Raw genomic sequence first — 19,220 nt, forward strand, 5'->3', positions numbered from 1 at the left:
AGTATAAAATTTCTTGCAAGAGAGGTGAAAGAAGCCAGAACATATGGAGCAGAATTCTGCACAGGAATAAGTCTGTGGCTTTATTAGACCACTTTTGAAGAGGCTCCAAATAGAATATTTGTGAGGAAACAAGTGTGTTATTAATTAAAATTCAGAAGTGGCATGAGCTGCAAATTCTGGTGGCTTTGAATTTGTGCCTTTTCATTCAAGAATAAAGCTGACAAACGACAGCAGTAGTGTGAAGCTAGGACTGAATTTAAAATGTCAAGCACTCTGACTTTGGCTGTGAATCTTGGCATCGCTTCCATTTACTTACCCAGGAAGCTTCCCCTTCAAAGGCTGTAGGAGAGTCGATGTTGCATACATATTTGGGCGGGGAGAGTCAACTTTCAGAATGGTTTGTGCATATGGCCACAATCACCATGCATAACTTTGAAAACTAACAGGTTGCTGTTCGAACCGGTATTTCAGGAGAGAATTGCTCGCTTTCGCTTTGACTAGTGAACCAACTCTGAACATTACTAATGTTTTCAAATTTATGACCCAGAAAATGTTACAGCTTTTATAGCATTTTACAGTCAGGTACTTTGTCAGCTTAAGCTAATGAGGTTTTTGCATTTCTGTGAATTGAGGTATTTGGAAATACTAAAATAAAACCTCACTAAAGTGGAGTTCGGGGTTTAGTCTTAACTTCGGTGGATGAGTCTACAACTTGGCACATTTTCTATGAAAACTTGGGGGTAAGTCTGAACATTTCTGATTTCTACAAAAACTAAAGCTTAAAAGTGCTGAAAGTTGAGCAGTTATTCCAGGGTAGTTAGGTCTATGTGCAATTGCTCTTTTGCTAATTTAGGCTTAATCTTTGAGATGGGGCATTGTCTTCAATATCTCTAAATCACCATGCAAATTACAGCACTACATAAATATTTAATAAGAATAGTCTTTGTTGACACTTGTACTTGAGCAGTTTTTCTTTCTCTTGCTAGCTTTTCAAGACATGCTCATATCCCAAAGAAAAGGGTCTGGTCATGACAGGTTTTTGGATTCTTAAAACACAGGGATTGGCATTTGGAAATGTTTTCTCCCTGTTTAACATGCTAGTTAGTCACTGAAATCCTCCTATAGCTATTTATCAGGAATATCCTTGAAATTCTCCAATGGACTCTATTACTGGAAGATTGAGGTCTACAGATCTGCCAAAAACTTATAAGAGAATACCCAGTCCTTCTTGCTGTAGCTTTCAGTTGCTGGCTTGCAATGAGGGTAAAACTGTTGGTTTGCAGTAACACCTACAACACCTACTCTGCAAAAGGGGCATGTTCCAGGACAGTATTTCCTTCCATTGAGTTATCATGACAAGAAAAGGAATTGAACTGAATTGATGCCATTTGAGGGAATTAAGAACCCTCCATAACTCCATCCTGACTTTTTCCTAGTGAATTACTATGCGATGTATTTTAATTGTTTCTAATGCTTTATCTATTACTTTGCTGGTATTTTAGCAGCTAGCTGCTTTCAAAACTCAAAACATCAAGAAGAATTAAATGTGGGTTTTTTTAGCACTTTGGTGGAAGCTCTCAATAGGTATTGTTCCATATTCCTGTCTAGTGATATGAACAGCTTCTTACTTAACTGGGACTTAGCAGCATTTCACTTTCACTTGCACACAGAGTAAGAACAGAAGTCTGATGTGCTCTTCCATCTTAGGTACATAGAGCTGCTTTAGTGACCTCCATCTGAAATGTGCTTTCTCCAGTAGAGTCCTCAGGAAGAATGAAAAATGAAGGGCAGACTTCACAGCTGTTCTTTGCGGCCTTATAGACTTTCTTTGAATGATGCTTCCACCATTTTCAAGATCACTTGAAATGGCATGAGTACTCTACAGAGAGATGTTACACCAGGTGCAGTTCTAGCTCCCAGTGTCCCATTGAAGTTCTGATTAATGTAGCAGAAGCCTCGTTTTCATGAATTTCAGAGAATAGCTCCTTACTGCACTTATAAGATCCCATAAGTAGGGCCCTACCAAATTCATGGCCATGAAAAACGTGTCACGGACCATGGAATCTGGTCTGCCCCTGTGAAAACTTGTCTTTTGTGATTTTTACTTCATACTATACAGATTTCATGGAGGAGACCAGCATTTCTCAAATTGGGGATCTTGACTCAAAAGGGATTTGCAGGGGGATTGTGGTACTGCCTTCAGAGCATGGTGGCCAGAGAGCGGCAGCTGTTGGCCAGGTGCCAAGCTCTGAAAGTAGCACCCTGCCAGCAGCAGCACAGAAGTAAGGGAGGCAATACCATACCATGCCACCCTTATTTCTGCACTGCTGCGTTTAAAGCTGGGTGGCTGCTGACTGAGGGCCCAGCTCTGCAGGCAGCAGCACAGAAGTAAGGGTGGCAATGCCACACCATGCCAATCTTTCTTCTGTGCTGTAGCTCTACCTTCAGAGCTGGGCTCCTGGCCAGAAGCCGCCACTCTCCAGGTGCCCAGCTCTGAAGGCAGTGTCACCGCTCACAGCAGCGCAGAAGTAAGGGGAGCAGTACTGCAACCCCTCCTACAATAATCTTGTGACCTTCCCACAACTCCTTTTTGGGTCAGGACCCCTACAATTACACCACTGTGAAATTTCAGATTTAAATAGCTGAAATCATGACATTTATGATTTTTTAAATCCTATGACCGTGAAATTGACCAAAATGGACCATGAATTTTGTAGGGCCCTACCTATAAGGTATTAATGCCTCAGTACATCTTTCCACAATGCTGCATTAGATGAATGTAGTGTAGAGAGCACAGTTCATAGCCTATTCCTAAAATGAAGTGTAGCACATTGAGATCTGCCACCCAGAGCTGAAATCTTTTATTTTGCTGTATTTTTGGTATGACTCTGCTTTTGCTAAACTAGCCTTAGGTGACAGATATTTTTCCCCAGCAAGAAGTTATTTTGCTTGTTAGTTAAAGTGGGCTAGCAAAAGTACTTCTGCATTTCTGTACTATCCTTTAGGAGAGACAACCCATATCCAGTATCTTTCAGTAATGAACTTAACAGTAAATATATCACAAGAGCTCATTAATCTAACTCTGCTTTCTAACCAAGAGGGAGCTCCTGTTTCTCAGGAAATGGTTTCATCTCTAAATCTGAACTGGTTTTAAGGATAAGAATAGAGATAAACATATTGGCCTTCTCTCGTAGTGCAATAAATTAATAATGTAATTGCTGTCAAAGTTGATGAGCCTGGGACTGGAATGGGCACTCCCACACACAACTGTCTACATAGTGCCCACCCTGATTCCCAAGGCTAGTGAAGCAGGGAGAGAATACAGAAGCAATAATAAAACTGTGACCTAGTGAAAAATTCTTCAGAACTATGTTGTTACACAACCTAGCTCCGATAGGCTGATGCATGGCTCATTTAAATTCTTAGAAACTTTTGATAATTTTATCCTTTACCTATCTAAAAAGCCCAATGCATAATGTAAAAGAAAAGCTAATAATACAAAAATTTGTCTTAAGTAAAATGTTAAAAATCCTGTATTGGATATTGGTTTTTTTTAATGCTGGGATTTTTATTTATGAATTCAGTTGTAGGCATTATCATTATTCTGTTTGAACAGTCTGTAAATTTTCCATATGGGTTTTTAAGGCATTGCTCTCACTTGCACATATTTATAAAAAGCAAAAGCCCTGGCAATAGGAGACAGGTGAAAATAGTTTAGATCATTCACTGGCCCACTAGAATAGTGAGACTCTAAATTAACAGAATCCACCCAAGAAAAGTATCTGGATATCTTTTGTGGACAGACTGATGAATTTCTGTTCAGTGTGCAGTTGCAGTTTTTTTAAAAAACATGTTAGGATACATGAGGATTGAATGGAAGAATAATAGAGACAATATTGATGGAATATCTTTGTGTAGGATACTGTGTAAATTACTGCTCACCTTGTCTCAGAAAGGATTTTGCAGCATTAGCAGGGTCTCAGAAAAGAGTAGTGAGAATGATTGGGGCTTAGAAAAACTGATATGTGGAGCATGAAAATAATGGGATTGTTTACCTTAGAAGGAGATAAAATAAGATAGGACATGATAGTTGCATAAAGCAGTGGTCTTCAAACTTTTTGGATCGCGCACCCCCAGGGCCAGCTCTAGGGAAGCAAAAAAAAAAAAAAAAAACCCGCGGCTGCTGGCGTGCCACTGAAGATGGAGCAGCGAGAGCTGAGCGGCCGCCGGCGTGCCACTGAAGATGGAGCAGCGAGAGCTGAGCGGCCGCCGGCGTGCCACTGAAGATGGAGCAGGGAGAGCTGAGCGGCCGCCGGCGAGCCACTGAAGAATCAAAGGTCTAGGAGCGCTGCTGCCGCTGTGACGGCAACGTTCCGGCAGCGCTCCTACTTCTGTGCACCCCACTTTGGAAACCACTGGTCTAGAGAAGATAGAGTGAAAGCTTCTGTTCTCCCTGCTTCATGTCACAAGAACAAGGAGACAGTCAATGAAGCTGAAATGTGACAAATTCAAAATTGAAATGTGACAAATTCAAAACTGATAAAAGGAAATACATTTTCACACAATGCATAATTAGACTCTGGAACTCACTGCCACAGAATGTCATTGAAGCCAAGAGTTTTAGCAAGATTCAAAGGATTGGACATTTATATGGATAGCAAGAATATCCAGACTTGTTAGCTAATGATATTAAAAAAAAAAGTGGAAAGGATATGAAACCTCATATTGCAGGGTTTAAGGCAATTTCTAACAGGGATTAGGATGAGACCATCATGGTGGGCAGATTATACCTTATCTGTTTACTGCATGGTTTCTTGCACTTTCCTGTAAAACACCTGATGCTTGCCACTTTCAGAGACAGGATACTGGACTAGATGGACCTCAGGTCTGATGCAATATGGCAGTTGCTATATTCCTATGCCATCCAATTGATACTGGTTCAGCAATCTGATGTCCTATTTTCAACAAATGGAGAAAGGAAATGCCAATCTTAATTGGAGATGTTCCCTACCCCAGAATGTACACAAGGGAATCAGGCAAGTAGCCTGTTAAGTTGATACCCAAGGGCATTCTTACTTAAACCATCTTTACCATCTGACCTTGGAAGTGCCGGTACTTCCTGCATATGTCCGCTGTGGATCAGCAGTTGAGAATAAATGGGGACAGGGATAGAGATTTTATATCCTAAATTAGCTGATTCATTGTCTGCTTTGTTAAATAAGATAAGTAAAGGAAACTCCATTTTTGTTACTGGTATCCCGAGAATACATGCTCTGCACAAGGTAAGGGTGTGAAATATAGCGAAGTCTATAGCAGGTGTCATTGAAACTGCAAGCCAAAATAAATCCATTTTGTCTTCAAGTCAGTTTTGCAAAAATAATCCCTCATGAGATTTTTTTTTTGTATCGATTTTCTTAAGGATCTTACCAATGTAAAGGTAATCTATTGGTTCTTTCATCTCTATAGTGGTGTCTCGTAATATAGGTTTAGAGCAGCGGTTCTCAAACTGTGGGTTGTGACACCATTTTAATGGGGTCGCCAGGGCTGGCTTAGACTTACTGGGGTCTGGGGTTGAAGCCTGAGCCCCACTACCTGCGGCCAAAGCTCGAGCGCTTCAGCCCTGGGTGGCGGGGCTTCAGCTTTGGCCCCCTTGCTGGGAGTGGTGGGGCTTGGGCTTTGCCCCCACCCCAACCTGGGGCAGCACGGCTCAGATGGGCTCAGGATTTGGTCCCCCCTTCTAGGGTCATGTAGTAATCTTTGTTGTCAGAAGGGGGTCACGGTGCAATGAAGTTTGAGAATCCCTGTTTTAGAAGCTTGAAATAATTGTGGTTTTAATCTGTTCTGATTGCTTATGGAGAGGCACGAGCTAAGTGTTCTGTGGGAGGCAGAATGATGTCCTTTGAGCTATCATACAGGAGGGATATTGTTGGCATACATTATATTGTACTACTTTTCAAATGCAATGGATTATGCCAACCTGGTAGCTGTGTGCTGCTGTTCTGCCATACTGTATCAGCCTACTGCTACTTACCATCATACAGCACTTTTCACTTGCAAAGGCCTTTAGAAACACTACTTACAATGTCCCTGTGAGGTAATTATTATCCTCATTTTACGATAGGGAAATGGACGCAGAGAGGAGATCTGTTCAAAGTAACCAAGTATCTGTGTCAGAGATGGTATCTGAAGTCAAGACTTATACTCATTCTGATGTTCAAACCACATCCCTAGATGAGAGTCTGGTTTCCAGTCTCTCCCTAGATTGAAAAAGGCTGGGTGATGAAGAGGCTTTATTCTTCACCTTTGGGGGGGGGGGGAAGACTGCCTTTTATTATTGAAGTGCAGGGCTCTAGATGACTGAATGCTATTAAGTAGCTGGGAGAGGAAGGAAGGGAGAGAGAAGACTGACCCACAGTCAAAAGGATAATGGCATGACATAGCATCGTGAGGAAGGGAATCCTCTGGGTTCTGACAGAGAGTGAGGACACCCTCAAAAAGAGAATGGCATTCAGTACAACTGGACTGAGGAAATCTGGGTTCTTTTTCCAGCTCAGTCACAGGGTTGGTGGTGCTAACAGTCAACATTTTTTAAAATAACTTCTGATTTTGCCTTGATATTTCGGTCCCCACACTGTGACACCATGGACAGCATGCTCAGCACCCACAACTCCAACGGAAGTCAAAGGAAGCTGAGGGTGTTCAATGTCTCTGAAAATCAGACCCTAGATATTTCCAGCTGGGCATCCAAAATCAGAGACTAATTTAATTTAGAAAATGTTGGTTTTACTCTCTCACCTGTAAAATAGGAAACTTCCTTCTCACAGAGGGGTGGGTTGCAAGAATAAATTACTAATATATGACTTCAACTCAAATATGCTATAGAAAATTCTGTCAATGTAGGTGTAAACTATGTTGTCTCCCATTGAATGTGTATGATACAAAACAACATGGAATTTAAAGTTGTTCATACCAATATTTGTGACAATATCATGAAAACATGCAGTTTTCATTGATCTCGAAACTCCACTAATCCCGAGCATAATGCTGTTCTCCTGGGTGACATAGGATTCAGCCATTTCAAGGGAGTCCTTAACACAACACATTCTTTCCTTCTCCTTGGCAGGTTATGTGTTCTGTATGTTACATCGCCTGCCCGAACAACATGACTGCACGTTTGACCACATGGGACGTGGGCGCGAGGAAGCCATTATGAAAATGGTGAAACTGGACCGGAAAGTAGGGAGATCATGCCAGCGCATCGGCGAAGGGTGTTCCTGAGTGCGAGACTCTGCAACCAAATGCTGTTCTTAGTTCACTAATGTTAGCCTTATTTAGGACAAAGTCAGCCAGACACCTTGTACTGGGCAAGTTTCAGACTACAGCCAATCAGTTTCCTTTCTTTAGCCAACCGTCCTGGTACTGTAGTTTAGGGGTTGATGGTGGTTGAAATTGATTTCTGGCTGGTTACAAAGGTGCCTGCTAGCCAATGTATAAAATTAAAACATGAAGAAACATTTTTTTGAGCATGGCTAGTGGATTTAAAACACATCAAAACAAAAAATCCAAAGGCTTCTGTTATTGCTGGAGTCAAACTCTAAAAGCCTTATGCTGGAAACCTTCCAGCTGCAGAGTTAAAATAAATAGCTGAGTAGAAGCTGGTGTAAAAGTTTGCTATGCACATGGCTTTCAGACAAACTGTGTTTAATGTGCAGCCTTTCACCTCTTCACTTCTAGTTAATCCTGAAGAGGTGAAACTCCACTAAAAGCAGCAGTGGTAGCTGCTAAGCCCGGAAGACCTGACTGGTCATCCGTGCCTTCATCACGTGTGGCTTTTGAGGTTAGGCAATGTCACCAGCATCAGGGATTCTGTTGGGGAGGGAACATCTTTCTGGTTCTTCCCAGGAAGCCAAAAAGAGAGGAGGACAGAGATTCTTATGAAAAAAATGTATATCTAACTTGCTGCAGAGATCCTGTTTTTCTTCATTTAAATTAGGGTGATCTCATTTTAAAGCTGGTTCCATCCTAGAGCAGTAAACAATGTGTATTCTCTACATGGCATCCATAGAATTTCTAAGTGTTGTCTGACCAGATTCCACGGTTGTTATGTATGCTGACCAGTGCTGCCATTCCCACCGGCCGAAACCTGATTGGCTCTTGTTTGCCTTTTGCTAAGTGCAGGTATCTGATAATTGATCAAATAAGGCTAATTCACAGCACAGTAGCCAAGGCTGGATTCTACAGACTGACTTTCTGTAGCTAGACATATATATTGGGGTGGGGGGGGGGGAAGGACATATTGTAGCAAACAGAATTCAGTAACAGTATTGGGGAACAACCAGGAAAGCATCCCTCATCAGCTTGAGTTTTAACAAGATAATCAAATGGGCTATGTCAGCCTTGTTTCTATGCAGCTCGATGCTCTCATGAAAATCTCTGCCCGCATATATTGCAAAGCAAATGAATGTGAAATGCATTACATGGAATAGAAAACTTTGGATCTTCTGTTTAGACTTATGCGTGCTTTGAGCCACATAGAGCTGAACTACACAGATCTTGTTAGTTTATAGCAGAAAAAAAACAAAGAAAAAATATCTCCTGCTGCAGACAAAGTTTATGCAGGTCAAGAGGATTCATGCTGATTTGTCTCAGTAGTCCTATGTGGATATGGTTCCCTGACCCAAGTTAGTAAAGCATTAACAATCAGGTAGTTTAGTAGAAAAACTGGGAAGGGTAGGGGAGAGGATTTTGTATAGTTTTGAAAAATTGGGCTTGTGTAAAACTTCCAAGGGGTGAAGTAGCATATTGTCACTCCAATAAAGGTGTGTGGGGAAAGAGAGCTTAAATAAGTCCTCCTTTTTTCTGCATGTGTTAAAGGTAAATAATTTCATACATGCCAAATTAATTTTTAGTTTGGTAGCCAGATCAAATCATTTAATGACTTTTTGTTTAAAAATACACTCAGCATCAGACTGTATTAGTGTGATTTAATCATGAAGTAAATCAGAAATGTTCCATCATTTGTAAAATGCAAGCTATGTAAACCAAACTATTTTTTTATTATTCAAGGTTATGGAATCAGCAACAAAATTTCCAGCTGTATTTTCAGGAAATGGTCCCACTCCATCCTGGTGACAAGGCAATCTGAGGATATTTTTAACACTTGCCATGAAGAGTTTAAAAACCATGGATTTCAGCTGTTGCTGAGATACGCACTTTCTTTTCCTCTAAAATCATAGCATAGTCTTTGGTGGACATTCTGATTGATACACAAGACTCGTCCGCATTAATACTGATGATGCTGTTTATCCCTCCTACTCCTTTAACCCTGTTATAAATGCACAGTTGGTTTCAAGGTGGCTCTTAAGAGAACACTACTCAAAGTTCATGTGGATTATGGGCAATATTCACTTTAAAAAAAAAAGTGGGGGGAGGGGTTGTTCCTTTGCAGTATCTGTTCTGTGAAGTTTGTTAAACGTAAAGAAAGCTTAAGTTCTTGTATCTTTAAAGAAAATCTTATTTAACCCTTTTGTGTTCTAGATTTACTTACACATGTAGCCTAGTGCTCAGTTTTAGTTTAACATTGTGAAAATATTAAAAGAATCTTGTAACTTTATTCTTTTTCCTCCTGCTAACAAAAAAAAAAAATTAAACCAATCAGACTAAAGTTTGAATTCCTCTCTGACTATTCCAGCAGGTCATGTTGATCTGCGCTGTTTATGAAATGTGAATGGGGGGAAAAAACCTCAGCACTGGGCCAGTGATTTCAAATTGTGTTTAAAGTTGGTGGGAAGTGGGTAGTACTTTCTGCCAGTCATTGGAGTTAGCACTTCTGCAGAGTTCAAGTTTAGCAATTTCTTTTGTAAGCAATTCTAGTTTAACCTCACAAAACTTTATTTCCTAATATTGAGGTTACAGTAGATTTGTCACTTTTTTATCAGCTAAACAAGTTTCTTTGCTTTTAAGTCCCATGCATATGGTACTGCACACTGTTACAGTGGTATGAGAAGTAAAGAATGTCCTCTAAAGTAAATGTATTTTGACTGATTCTTCACCTGCAGTAGCTGTATGCTAAATGTAAAGTTCCATAGTTATGAGATGTTCATATTTGGTAATTAGGAGCTAAACTATATAGGTTAGATCGTACAATGCCAATAACAATGGAATGTGTTGAATAAGGAGACAAAGTCAAACCGGTACTATTCAGTTTGGAATTGAAATTATGCCTGAATCATGGGACATGTACCCCTATTTTTTCCTGAAATGAACACTGTACTTTCAAAGATAAAATTGTGTATTGTGGTTCTTGCACACCACTTCAGTAGTATAGCGAGGTTAGTTACACTTAGATATCCCAGCTGCTATTGGTGTAGCTCCAAGGAGTGAGCCAAAATTTCAGAAAAAAGAGGGAGATCACTCAGCTAGAATGAGCAGTCTTGAGACCTACCTCCAAAATCCTTTCTTGCTCTGTATCTGCTATTTCACCAGCGCTAAATTCATTTTCTGTAATTAGTTGTAAGTGCTAGCATTATGCAAGTATACACATGCAATTATACTTCAGCCTAAAGGTGTAACAATCCCCTGGTGCTGTATCCTCAGCCAGTCAAAAATTCAATTTTAATTTTTCTGATAAAATTAGGTGATTTTTTTCTTGTGAAAAGTTTGTCAGTTTTTTGACCAACTCCAATCCTCTGAACCCTATTTTGATGTTGTGCTGAAACGAGTTGACTTTGTGGCACAAACTAAATTATGGAGAATGAGAACAATCCTCTCTCTCTCTCTCTCTCATGTGAATGATTTGTGCCTACCTCTCCAAAGGTGAAAGGTATATGCACTCAAATCCAGTTCTCTGCCTTGGGAGACCATCATCAAAAATAAACATTGCAAAAGAAAGAAAACTGGAATCTGTTATAAAATGCAAATTTTATAATGGATTCCAGATGCTCCATCAGCAAAATCATTAATAGTACCCAGACAGCATGGTCCTTGGTACATTATTAAATACATACAGCCATCAATCAATGCTCCTTTGTCACTGGCTATATTAACTGAAATTGCCACTCAGTACAGTAAAAAAATGGAGAGAAGCTCAAACTACAGTGCCAGGAGGTCTGGGATAGAACAAATCTTTAGAGCAGTGGTTTTCAACCTTTTTTCATTTGTGGAACCCTAAAAATTTTTGAATGGAGGTGTGGACTCCCAGGAATCTGCACACCACAGATTGAAAACCATTGTTGTATGGTAATTACAACCTTTTGTGGACCCCTCGGATAAGGTCTGCAGCCACCCCCAGTTGAAAACCACTGCTGTAGAGTATCAGATTCAAGTCTGACTCTAAACTTTAACATGGGCACATCTATAGCAATGTAAAAAGAGAGATTTACACAAACAAGTCACCATTCCCTAAACTGAACTCTGCTTACTGAGGTCAGCATGTTTGTCTTATTAGCCAAACTTTTGTCCACTATGATGCTGCCCTCTTGGGGGGGGGGGGGGACCACACACACACACACAAAAAAGGCATGTTATAGCCTTCAAATCAAAAGGAGATGTGAGAGAAGAGCGCCAGGCTGTCTTACCAAGAAGTATTGCTTCTGTTTAACAGAGAGCACTGGGTGTGTTGGATTCATTTGAAGGAAGTGAATGAGTTCTTTACTTTTATGCAAACTCCCAAGGGCCTATCTGTTGACATACTCTCCAAGTTAGCTGGATATGTGGAAGTAGTGTTTCACGTGTTCTGCCAGAGCACACTCTTCTACTACGCTGATTTGCAGCGTTCCCCATAAGACACAAGATGTATCAATTCTCCTCTTTTTGCAACCCTCAGAATTTAAGATCAGGCAGGTTGAACCAGGAGCTGTGTTCTGTAACGTTCATGAGGCCCCAAAAGCATATAGATGGTGGCATTGCTCCAAGGACATCAGTCACATCGTGGAGGTGTCCTGTCTAATCTGGATGTGGAGTATGACTTTTTTTTTTTATAGACTCCCCTCACTCCTTTGGAGGTGCCAGACACCTACAGTATACCATGTCCTGCAGGCTGTAGATAGGAGTCAGTAAGAGGAAGAGTAGAATGAAACCAGAATAGAGAATGTACAAAACCTACATGCATATACAGTACTAGTCACAGCCACTTTGAAGTCCGTGATCACAAAGGTTATCTCACACATTACTAAGTGCCAAGCTATGGTGTGAATTTACCTTTTTTCAGAAGCACCTGAATAGTGTCCTGGTGTCTGATTCAACACCTGGAACTCCATTTATGTTCAAAGTAAAATGGGAACATGCTTAGATTTGGCCTAAAAACAGGTGTTGGTTTTTAACTGTTTAATAGGGATTAAATTTTGCTACGAGTTTCCTGTTTTGCTACTGCATTTACAATATATTATACATTCCCTAATGGACAAACTATGCATAACTTTGGAAGATAACTTGTATACCGAATTCAAAATAGAAAAAAAGAAAGATTAAACATCTGAAGTATTGGGGAAATGTTCGAAAATTCAGTAAGTGCACTCTCTAAAACATTTTTTTTAAGATGGTGATAGATAAGCTTTGAAGGCATTGGTTTAATCACAAGCACAAAGTTTCTTTCTGTTGGGTCTGTTCAAGGGGTGCAGCTAAAACAAAAGAGAGTAAAGGAAAATTAGCTACCCAAGGAAAAGTTTCCTAAATGAGCTCTTGGACTATTGAATATAGTCCTCTAGACAACTGGTGGAAGCCTGGCTGCTTAAATCTATTGAAACCAAACTGAATATGGGCTTGGGAGGATTAGATTTTTATCTGTAAATGTTGATTTCACCCCACCCATACAAACCAACAAAACTTCCATGGATGGTAACTGAAATTTACATCATTTAGTAAGAATAAGCAAAATAAGAAAAATGCTGCTTAAGAACTTTCATTAGAGTTTGATTTAAGGATATTTACTTTGTATATTGACGTGATGTTGGCAATTTGTTTTAATGGTTATAAAACTTTAAAACTTATTGAATCTCAACATCTACTGTCATTAAATGATTGTTTGATCTCTTCTCTCCTCCCCTGCCCCATAATTTTTTTACAACTGTGGAAAATTTAAAGCAATAAAAATGCTTAAAAATAAACACTGGTATTATCCATTAAAATTACTAAAAAAAAACAAAAACCACCACCCTGAATTCTACCTCACCTAACTATATGGAATAATCCATTCGAGCTAGAGGACAAGTCTGATCAAATAGTTCTTTTTTCCATCTCTTAATTCCTGATGCACTTGAAGATGGGGATCTAATCAAAGTCCTTGACTTTTTAGAAAACTACTTTCTTAAGTAAGCAAACAAATTTGGCTGAAGGTAGAGAGTGCTAAGAGAACTAATCTACTGTGAATGAGAATGGAAAGTGAGAAAGATTTGTTTTATGTCTGGATAGTGTTTTTAGTCCATACTCTTCCAGTATTGTTCAGAATTTCTTAGTAATCCTGCTTCCTTAATAATTTTTTTTTAAAAAAAACCTGAAACTAGTAGTTGCCAGTGCAGCATATTGTGTGTGGGTTTAAAAAAAAAAAAAAGCCTGTGTGATCAGCACTACAAAGATAATCAAGATTTCTTTCCCTGAAATAAATGTTTCCTTAAGTGCTGAAACACCCAACAGAATGATCTGTTACTTTTCAAAGGAGAAAAAACAAACTTCTGAGGGGAGAAATCCCCTGTGCTCGATGGGCTGGATTTAGAGATTATTTTAAATTCCTGGTTTCAGAGTAGCAGTCCTGTTAGTCTGTAGTCGCAAAAAGAAAAGGAGGACTTGTGGTACCTTAGAGAGTAACAAATTTATTTGAGCATAAGCTTTCGTGAGCTAGAGCTCACTTCATCGGATGCATTCAGTGGAAAATACAGTAATTTTACATCTTGGTCTGCCCCCTTCAGCATATAAATTTACATTCAGGCTCTCTAAAGCCTTGTCTAGGCTAGGATTTAAAGGTGTGATGATAAAACATTCTAGCAAACATGTTAGTCTCGTGTAAACAAGGCAGTGTGTACTTAAACTAGCTGTTTGACTTAAAGCCTAAACTCCCCCTAGGGTTCATCTCTACCAGCTAATGCATGTTAAAATTCAATTTGCTCAATCTAAAGTTTTTAAAATGTTACTTAAAACAGTTTAAGCTAATGCACCTTTTACTCTAGTCTAGACAAGTCCAGTGAGGTTCTTACCTTTGAGTTGGTCCAGAATACATCTCTACACATGTAGAGTTTGTGCATGCTGAATATACAGAAAGGTAATGAAGGGGGAAACCTATATTTGGAGATGTTTGGATGAAATCCTTATTAGTTAAGCATTAATTAATTGCTTACCCAAATTTATGTTCACAGCCACCAAGCAGTGTGCAAGTAGAGGCCTGAGTGAAGCAGGACCTACCTTGTTTGGAAGGAAAACATAAATTCATTATATTCACACATCCAATCACCAGCTCTTGTCTCAACAGATTTCCAGGTGGAAAGTGGTCTGCCAATGATTCCTGTGTCTTCCCTCATTTTTCTGCTTACTTATGGCCTGTGGCTTCTTACCTACTACTTTCAGAGTAGCAGCCATGTTAGTCTGTATTCACAAAAAGAAAAGGAGTACTTGTGGCACCTTAGAGACTAACAAATTTATTAGAGCATAAGCTTTCGTGAGCTACAGCTCACTTCATCGGATGCATTGGTCTCTGTGCCCCAGAGACCTCAGTAGCAGCCCACCATCTAGGAGTTACAGTTTTATGAGCAAATGTAAAACACTGGGTTTGGAAGCTTTAGTCCTTGTATATTATATTTGCAGTTTCTAATTAGGCACAGTAAGAGGTGTCAAAATATTTATGTGAAACACTGGGTTGTGCATAAAGAGGTAAAATGTATTACCTACTACTATTGACCTCACTTACTGGAAGGGCCTGTCTGAGCTTTTACTGTCTTCACTCATCCAGGCCTGCACCTATACTAGAAAATGCTATACCTTTTTTAAAGTAACAGTGCCACTAGCAACTCACCAGTCACCTTCAATGCCTAACAACCTTTCTCGGTGCTCCCCAAATCTGTCTCTTACTCTGCATGATCACTTTCATAGTAAACTATAGCTGAGGGCATGGTGATATACAGTCAGTCAGTCCTTAGAGCAGTCAATCATGTCCATTAATATCACAGCAACAAGACTTTTATTGCCAATCAATCTCAGTCTACTTGTAAATGAAGATCTTAATTCTTAAATGCTAAATACTTAGCTGCTGCTCTTTAAAGGACGATGTAATGGTCCCTTCTGGCCTTAGAATCTATGTTTACCCCATTTTCAGAACTACATTAATAAATATACTTCACTGAACTTATGAAAATCCAGACTGAGCTCAATCTGGCCCCTTAACTTTTATAATGTTTGAGCTTTTGGTGTGCTCAGTGCTAGCAGAGGGGCTGGTGCTCACCTCTTTATACCCTGTGCCCCAGAGACTTCAGTAGCAGCCCACCATCTATGAGTTACAGTTTTATGAGCAAATGTAAAACACTGGGTTTGGAAGCTTTAGTCCTTGTATATTATATTTGCAGTTTCTAACTAGGCTCAGTAAGAGGTGTCAAAATATTTATGTGAAACACTGGGTTGTGCATAAAGAGGTAAAATGTATTAATCACGTTAAGCAGTACAACCCTGATCTGTGACGGGCCTAGCAGGGACCCTATCTGCTGCAATGCCTTTCCCCTGACAAAATGCTATCTGGCTGAAAGGAGGAGGGAACATGAGGAAATTAAATGGTCTACAACACTTCTGAGAATACACCACAATTGCTCATTCATGGACACAGTGTTCCTGCACAACTTATTTCAGCTATCATGAAATGAAACTTAAATGATGCTATATCTATGCAAACTACATTCCCGAGCAAGGTAAAGTTAAATGCCGTCTAATGCAATTTATCATTAACTTGAAATGTGCGGAATCCCGAGCCAGTCATTTAACCTTTCTAGGTCTCAGTATCCCTGTCTATATAATAAGCTTATACCACCTCACAGGGTCCAGGGCAAGGACTGATTAATTAACATTTTTACAGCATTTTGGAGGTGGAAAGCACTATATGGTGCTAAGTATTTATTACTGAGGATTAAACAATTTGCTGCCTACTGTACCAGGCATGCTGGGCAAAAAGCACCTCTAGCATTGTGTTGTGTGTTGGGGTACATCAGAGCATTCCTTGAGGATTTCAGTTAAACAGGTAAATTGGAGGATTTAACGACATAATGAACAAAATCAGGATCACAGCAGCACAAAATATTGGGTAATAAAATAGAGACTTTTGACCTTATGTTTCTTTGCTGGCTATGGGTTCCCTTCACACTCTTAATGTTGATTTTATGGTGTGAATATTATGTTTTAGATGAATTAGTCAGGAAATGTAATTTGTGGCTGTAGTATAATCACTGGGCAGTCTAGTTCTGACTATATTAGGGTATATAATGACTTTGTTAATAGCAGTAACGTCACAGTGGAATGACAGTAAATTCTGTGCTATAATCCATGCTGGAAGTGTTTGCACAGGCTTCTTTGGGCAATTTACCTTTTGATAGATTGCAAGTTTCTTAACTTTCTGGGTTTAAAATAAAATATTTTAATTGATGTGGGGGATCAATTACTTAACTTGAAAGTGTGAGCACTATGAACAGGGTTTGTGAACATTTCAAGTTGGAAGTTAACCTAAAACTAAGGGCTTGTCTACACTTACTGTGGGATCGACACATGGCGATTGATGCATCAGTGGTCGATTTAGCGGGTCTAGTGAAGACCTGCTAAATCGACCACAGAACACTCTCCTGTCACCATAGCATAGTATGGACCCCGCGGTAACGGGGGGGCAAGTTTGTATAATTTTTGGTCGTGCCCCAGAATGGGTCCAAGTCCCACCCCCTCCCCAAGGCTCTGGGAGGGAGTTTGGGTGTGGGGTCTGGGCTGGGGAAGAGGGTTGGGGTGCAGGAGGGACATGCCAGCCACTTCCAGAAGCAGAGTGGGCAGGAAATTGCCTTAGCCCTGTTGCACTGTGAGGGCCCCAGGCCCTTTTAAATTGCCTGAGAGTGGCAGGCAGGGCCGGGGTAGAGACCCTGCTCCGAACTTTGGTGGAGCCAGGCCCGTATGCTCTCATATTAGTGGAGCATGGGCACCACGCACCCATACAACTTGCTGCCCCTGCACGGTAAGTAGATCTAAGTATGTCGACTTCAGCTATCTTATTCACACAGCTGAAGTTGCGTACCTTAGATCGATCTCCCACCGTAGCGTAGACAAGGCCTAAGACTTGTCTTCTGATTCTCTGACTCCCATCTTTGGAAGTGCTGCCATTTTAGCCGTCTAACCTACAGCCGCTGTGTGTTATCATTGGCTTTGCCTGTAAAGCACTCCCTGTAGGCTTATGGTGCTATAACAAGACATTTATGTATTTAACCAAGCTATGCTAGCCCTGCTTATTAAGTCTATTGGTTCTATCCAGGGATATTGTCATTTTAATGGACTTAGTCCACTTGATGTGCCTTTTATCTTATTTTCAGAATGTTCGATTAAGTGTCTCCCCTTGTACAATAAGGATGAAATTCAATAGAGACAAGTGCAAAAGTACTGCACTGAGAAAGGAAAAAAATCAAATGCACAAATGGAAAATAAATAGGTTAGGTACCAATGCTGCAGAAAAGCATCTGGGGGTTACAGTGGATCACAAATTGAATATGAGTCAATAGTGCGATGCTAAAAGGACAAATGTCATTCTGGGATGTATTAACCAGAGGGTTGTAAGAAAGACATGGGAGATAACTGTCCTGCTCTATGCAGTGCGGGTGTGGCTTCAACTCGAGTACCGTGTCCACTGTACAGTGCCTCGCTTTAAGGAAGATGTGAATAAAATGGAGTCTAGAAAAGAACAAAAATGTTAAGAAGCTTGCAAAACATGACCTATGTGGAAAGTTGAAAGAATTGGGCATATTTCATCTGACAAGAAGGCTGAGCGGGGACATAAGTCTTTCAATATGTTATGGGCCATTATAGAGAGAATGACAATTGACTGTGTTTCGCATCCACTGATGCTAGTACATGTAGTAACTGGCTAGTTCTGCAGCAAAGGAGATTTAGATTAGATCTCCAGAAAAATTTTGTAACTTAAAAGCACTGAAACAGGTCACCTAGGATGATTGCGGAATCTGTCATTGTCTAACCTGTTCTTAAAAACCTTCAAACACCTGTCAGGGATGGTCTAGGTATACGTAAGCCTGCCTGAACATGAGGGGGCTGGATAAGATGACCTCTTGAGGTTCCTTCCAGCCCTATAATTCTATGAATTCATGCCTTCTACCTGCCTTTTTCATTGCTGTTGCACTCATACAATTGTAACCATCCTCACTTTGCAATTATTCAGTGAAAACTCAAAAATAATTTTCCTAGTACAACTAAACTAGAATCTCTGAAGTCATTTTACCATAGTAAAATCCATCATGATTAATTTCCTGCAGACCATGGGAAACTAGGAAAGAACTATTAGCATTAACAAAAAGGTCAGGAACACTAGCCTAGCATTTAAGCCAAAATGGCTAAAAGCTTGGTTTTGTGATCAGGTCTGTCACTCTCAATTTACAACAGGACCACAGAGAACTGTAAGGACAGAATTACACACACATATCCTCCCCCAAAACAAGGGAACTAGACAGAAGGCAGCTGCCAATTAGGTGGTGTTTGTTTTATTCACAAACAACATTTTCCATAACCTCCATTTCTTGATGTCAACATATGACAGTAATGGAGAAACTGAGATAACAGCACGTCTCTCTGAGCGCAGAGGTAGCATTGGGTCTCAAATGATGGACAGGTGAGTGGTGTGTGCCAGATGGCCTTAAAACCTGTGCTCACTCTGTATGGCTGCTCTCTGCAGTGGTATGTAAATAGGAGACATCTACAAAGCTGTGCAGGAATGGGAAGGGTAGGGTTTGTAGAATAACTACTCTTTTTTTTCCCTTGTATCAGGATGTGTGTGAACCTATAATAAAAACAAAGTTTAAAAAAAGCCAAGTCTTTCCTTTGCCAGCTGCAAGCATGTTTCATTTCTATAGGCCATTAGACTTTTCAAGGATGTCTAGTTTAGCAGAGCACTTGTGGGGTTGTTAAATAAAAAAAATCAGGGCTTGGTGCCCGAACAGTTCCACTTGCGTCTTCACCAAATTACTTCTAGTGAGATCAATACACCATACACAGAA

At 40.1% G+C, this 19,220-nt stretch overlaps 1 protein-coding gene across 2 annotated transcripts in view; it reads left to right on the forward strand.

The window, feature by feature from the left end:
* The window catches only part of ZFAND3 (zinc finger AN1-type containing 3), a 265,533-nt gene extending 254,052 nt beyond the window's left edge, over positions 1 to 11,481 (forward strand). The window contains exons 7-8 of one of the 2 annotated variants that reach the window (XM_038394502.2): positions 7,124 to 7,236; positions 9,067 to 11,481. In XM_038394502.2, the coding sequence (XP_038250430.1) occupies positions 7,124 to 7,236; positions 9,067 to 9,132 (179 nt within the window). In that variant the 3' untranslated portion in view covers positions 9,133 to 11,481. Of the gene's footprint in view, positions 1 to 7,123 lie in introns of both variants that reach the window. The other variant, XM_038394504.2, reaches the window with a different exon arrangement.
* Positions 11,482 to 19,220: the final 7,739 nt, after the last annotated feature.

The sequence above is a fragment of the Dermochelys coriacea genome, chromosome 3 (genome assembly GCF_009764565.3).
Source record: "Dermochelys coriacea isolate rDerCor1 chromosome 3, rDerCor1.pri.v4, whole genome shotgun sequence".
Taxonomy (NCBI): domain Eukaryota; kingdom Metazoa; phylum Chordata; order Testudines; family Dermochelyidae; genus Dermochelys; species Dermochelys coriacea.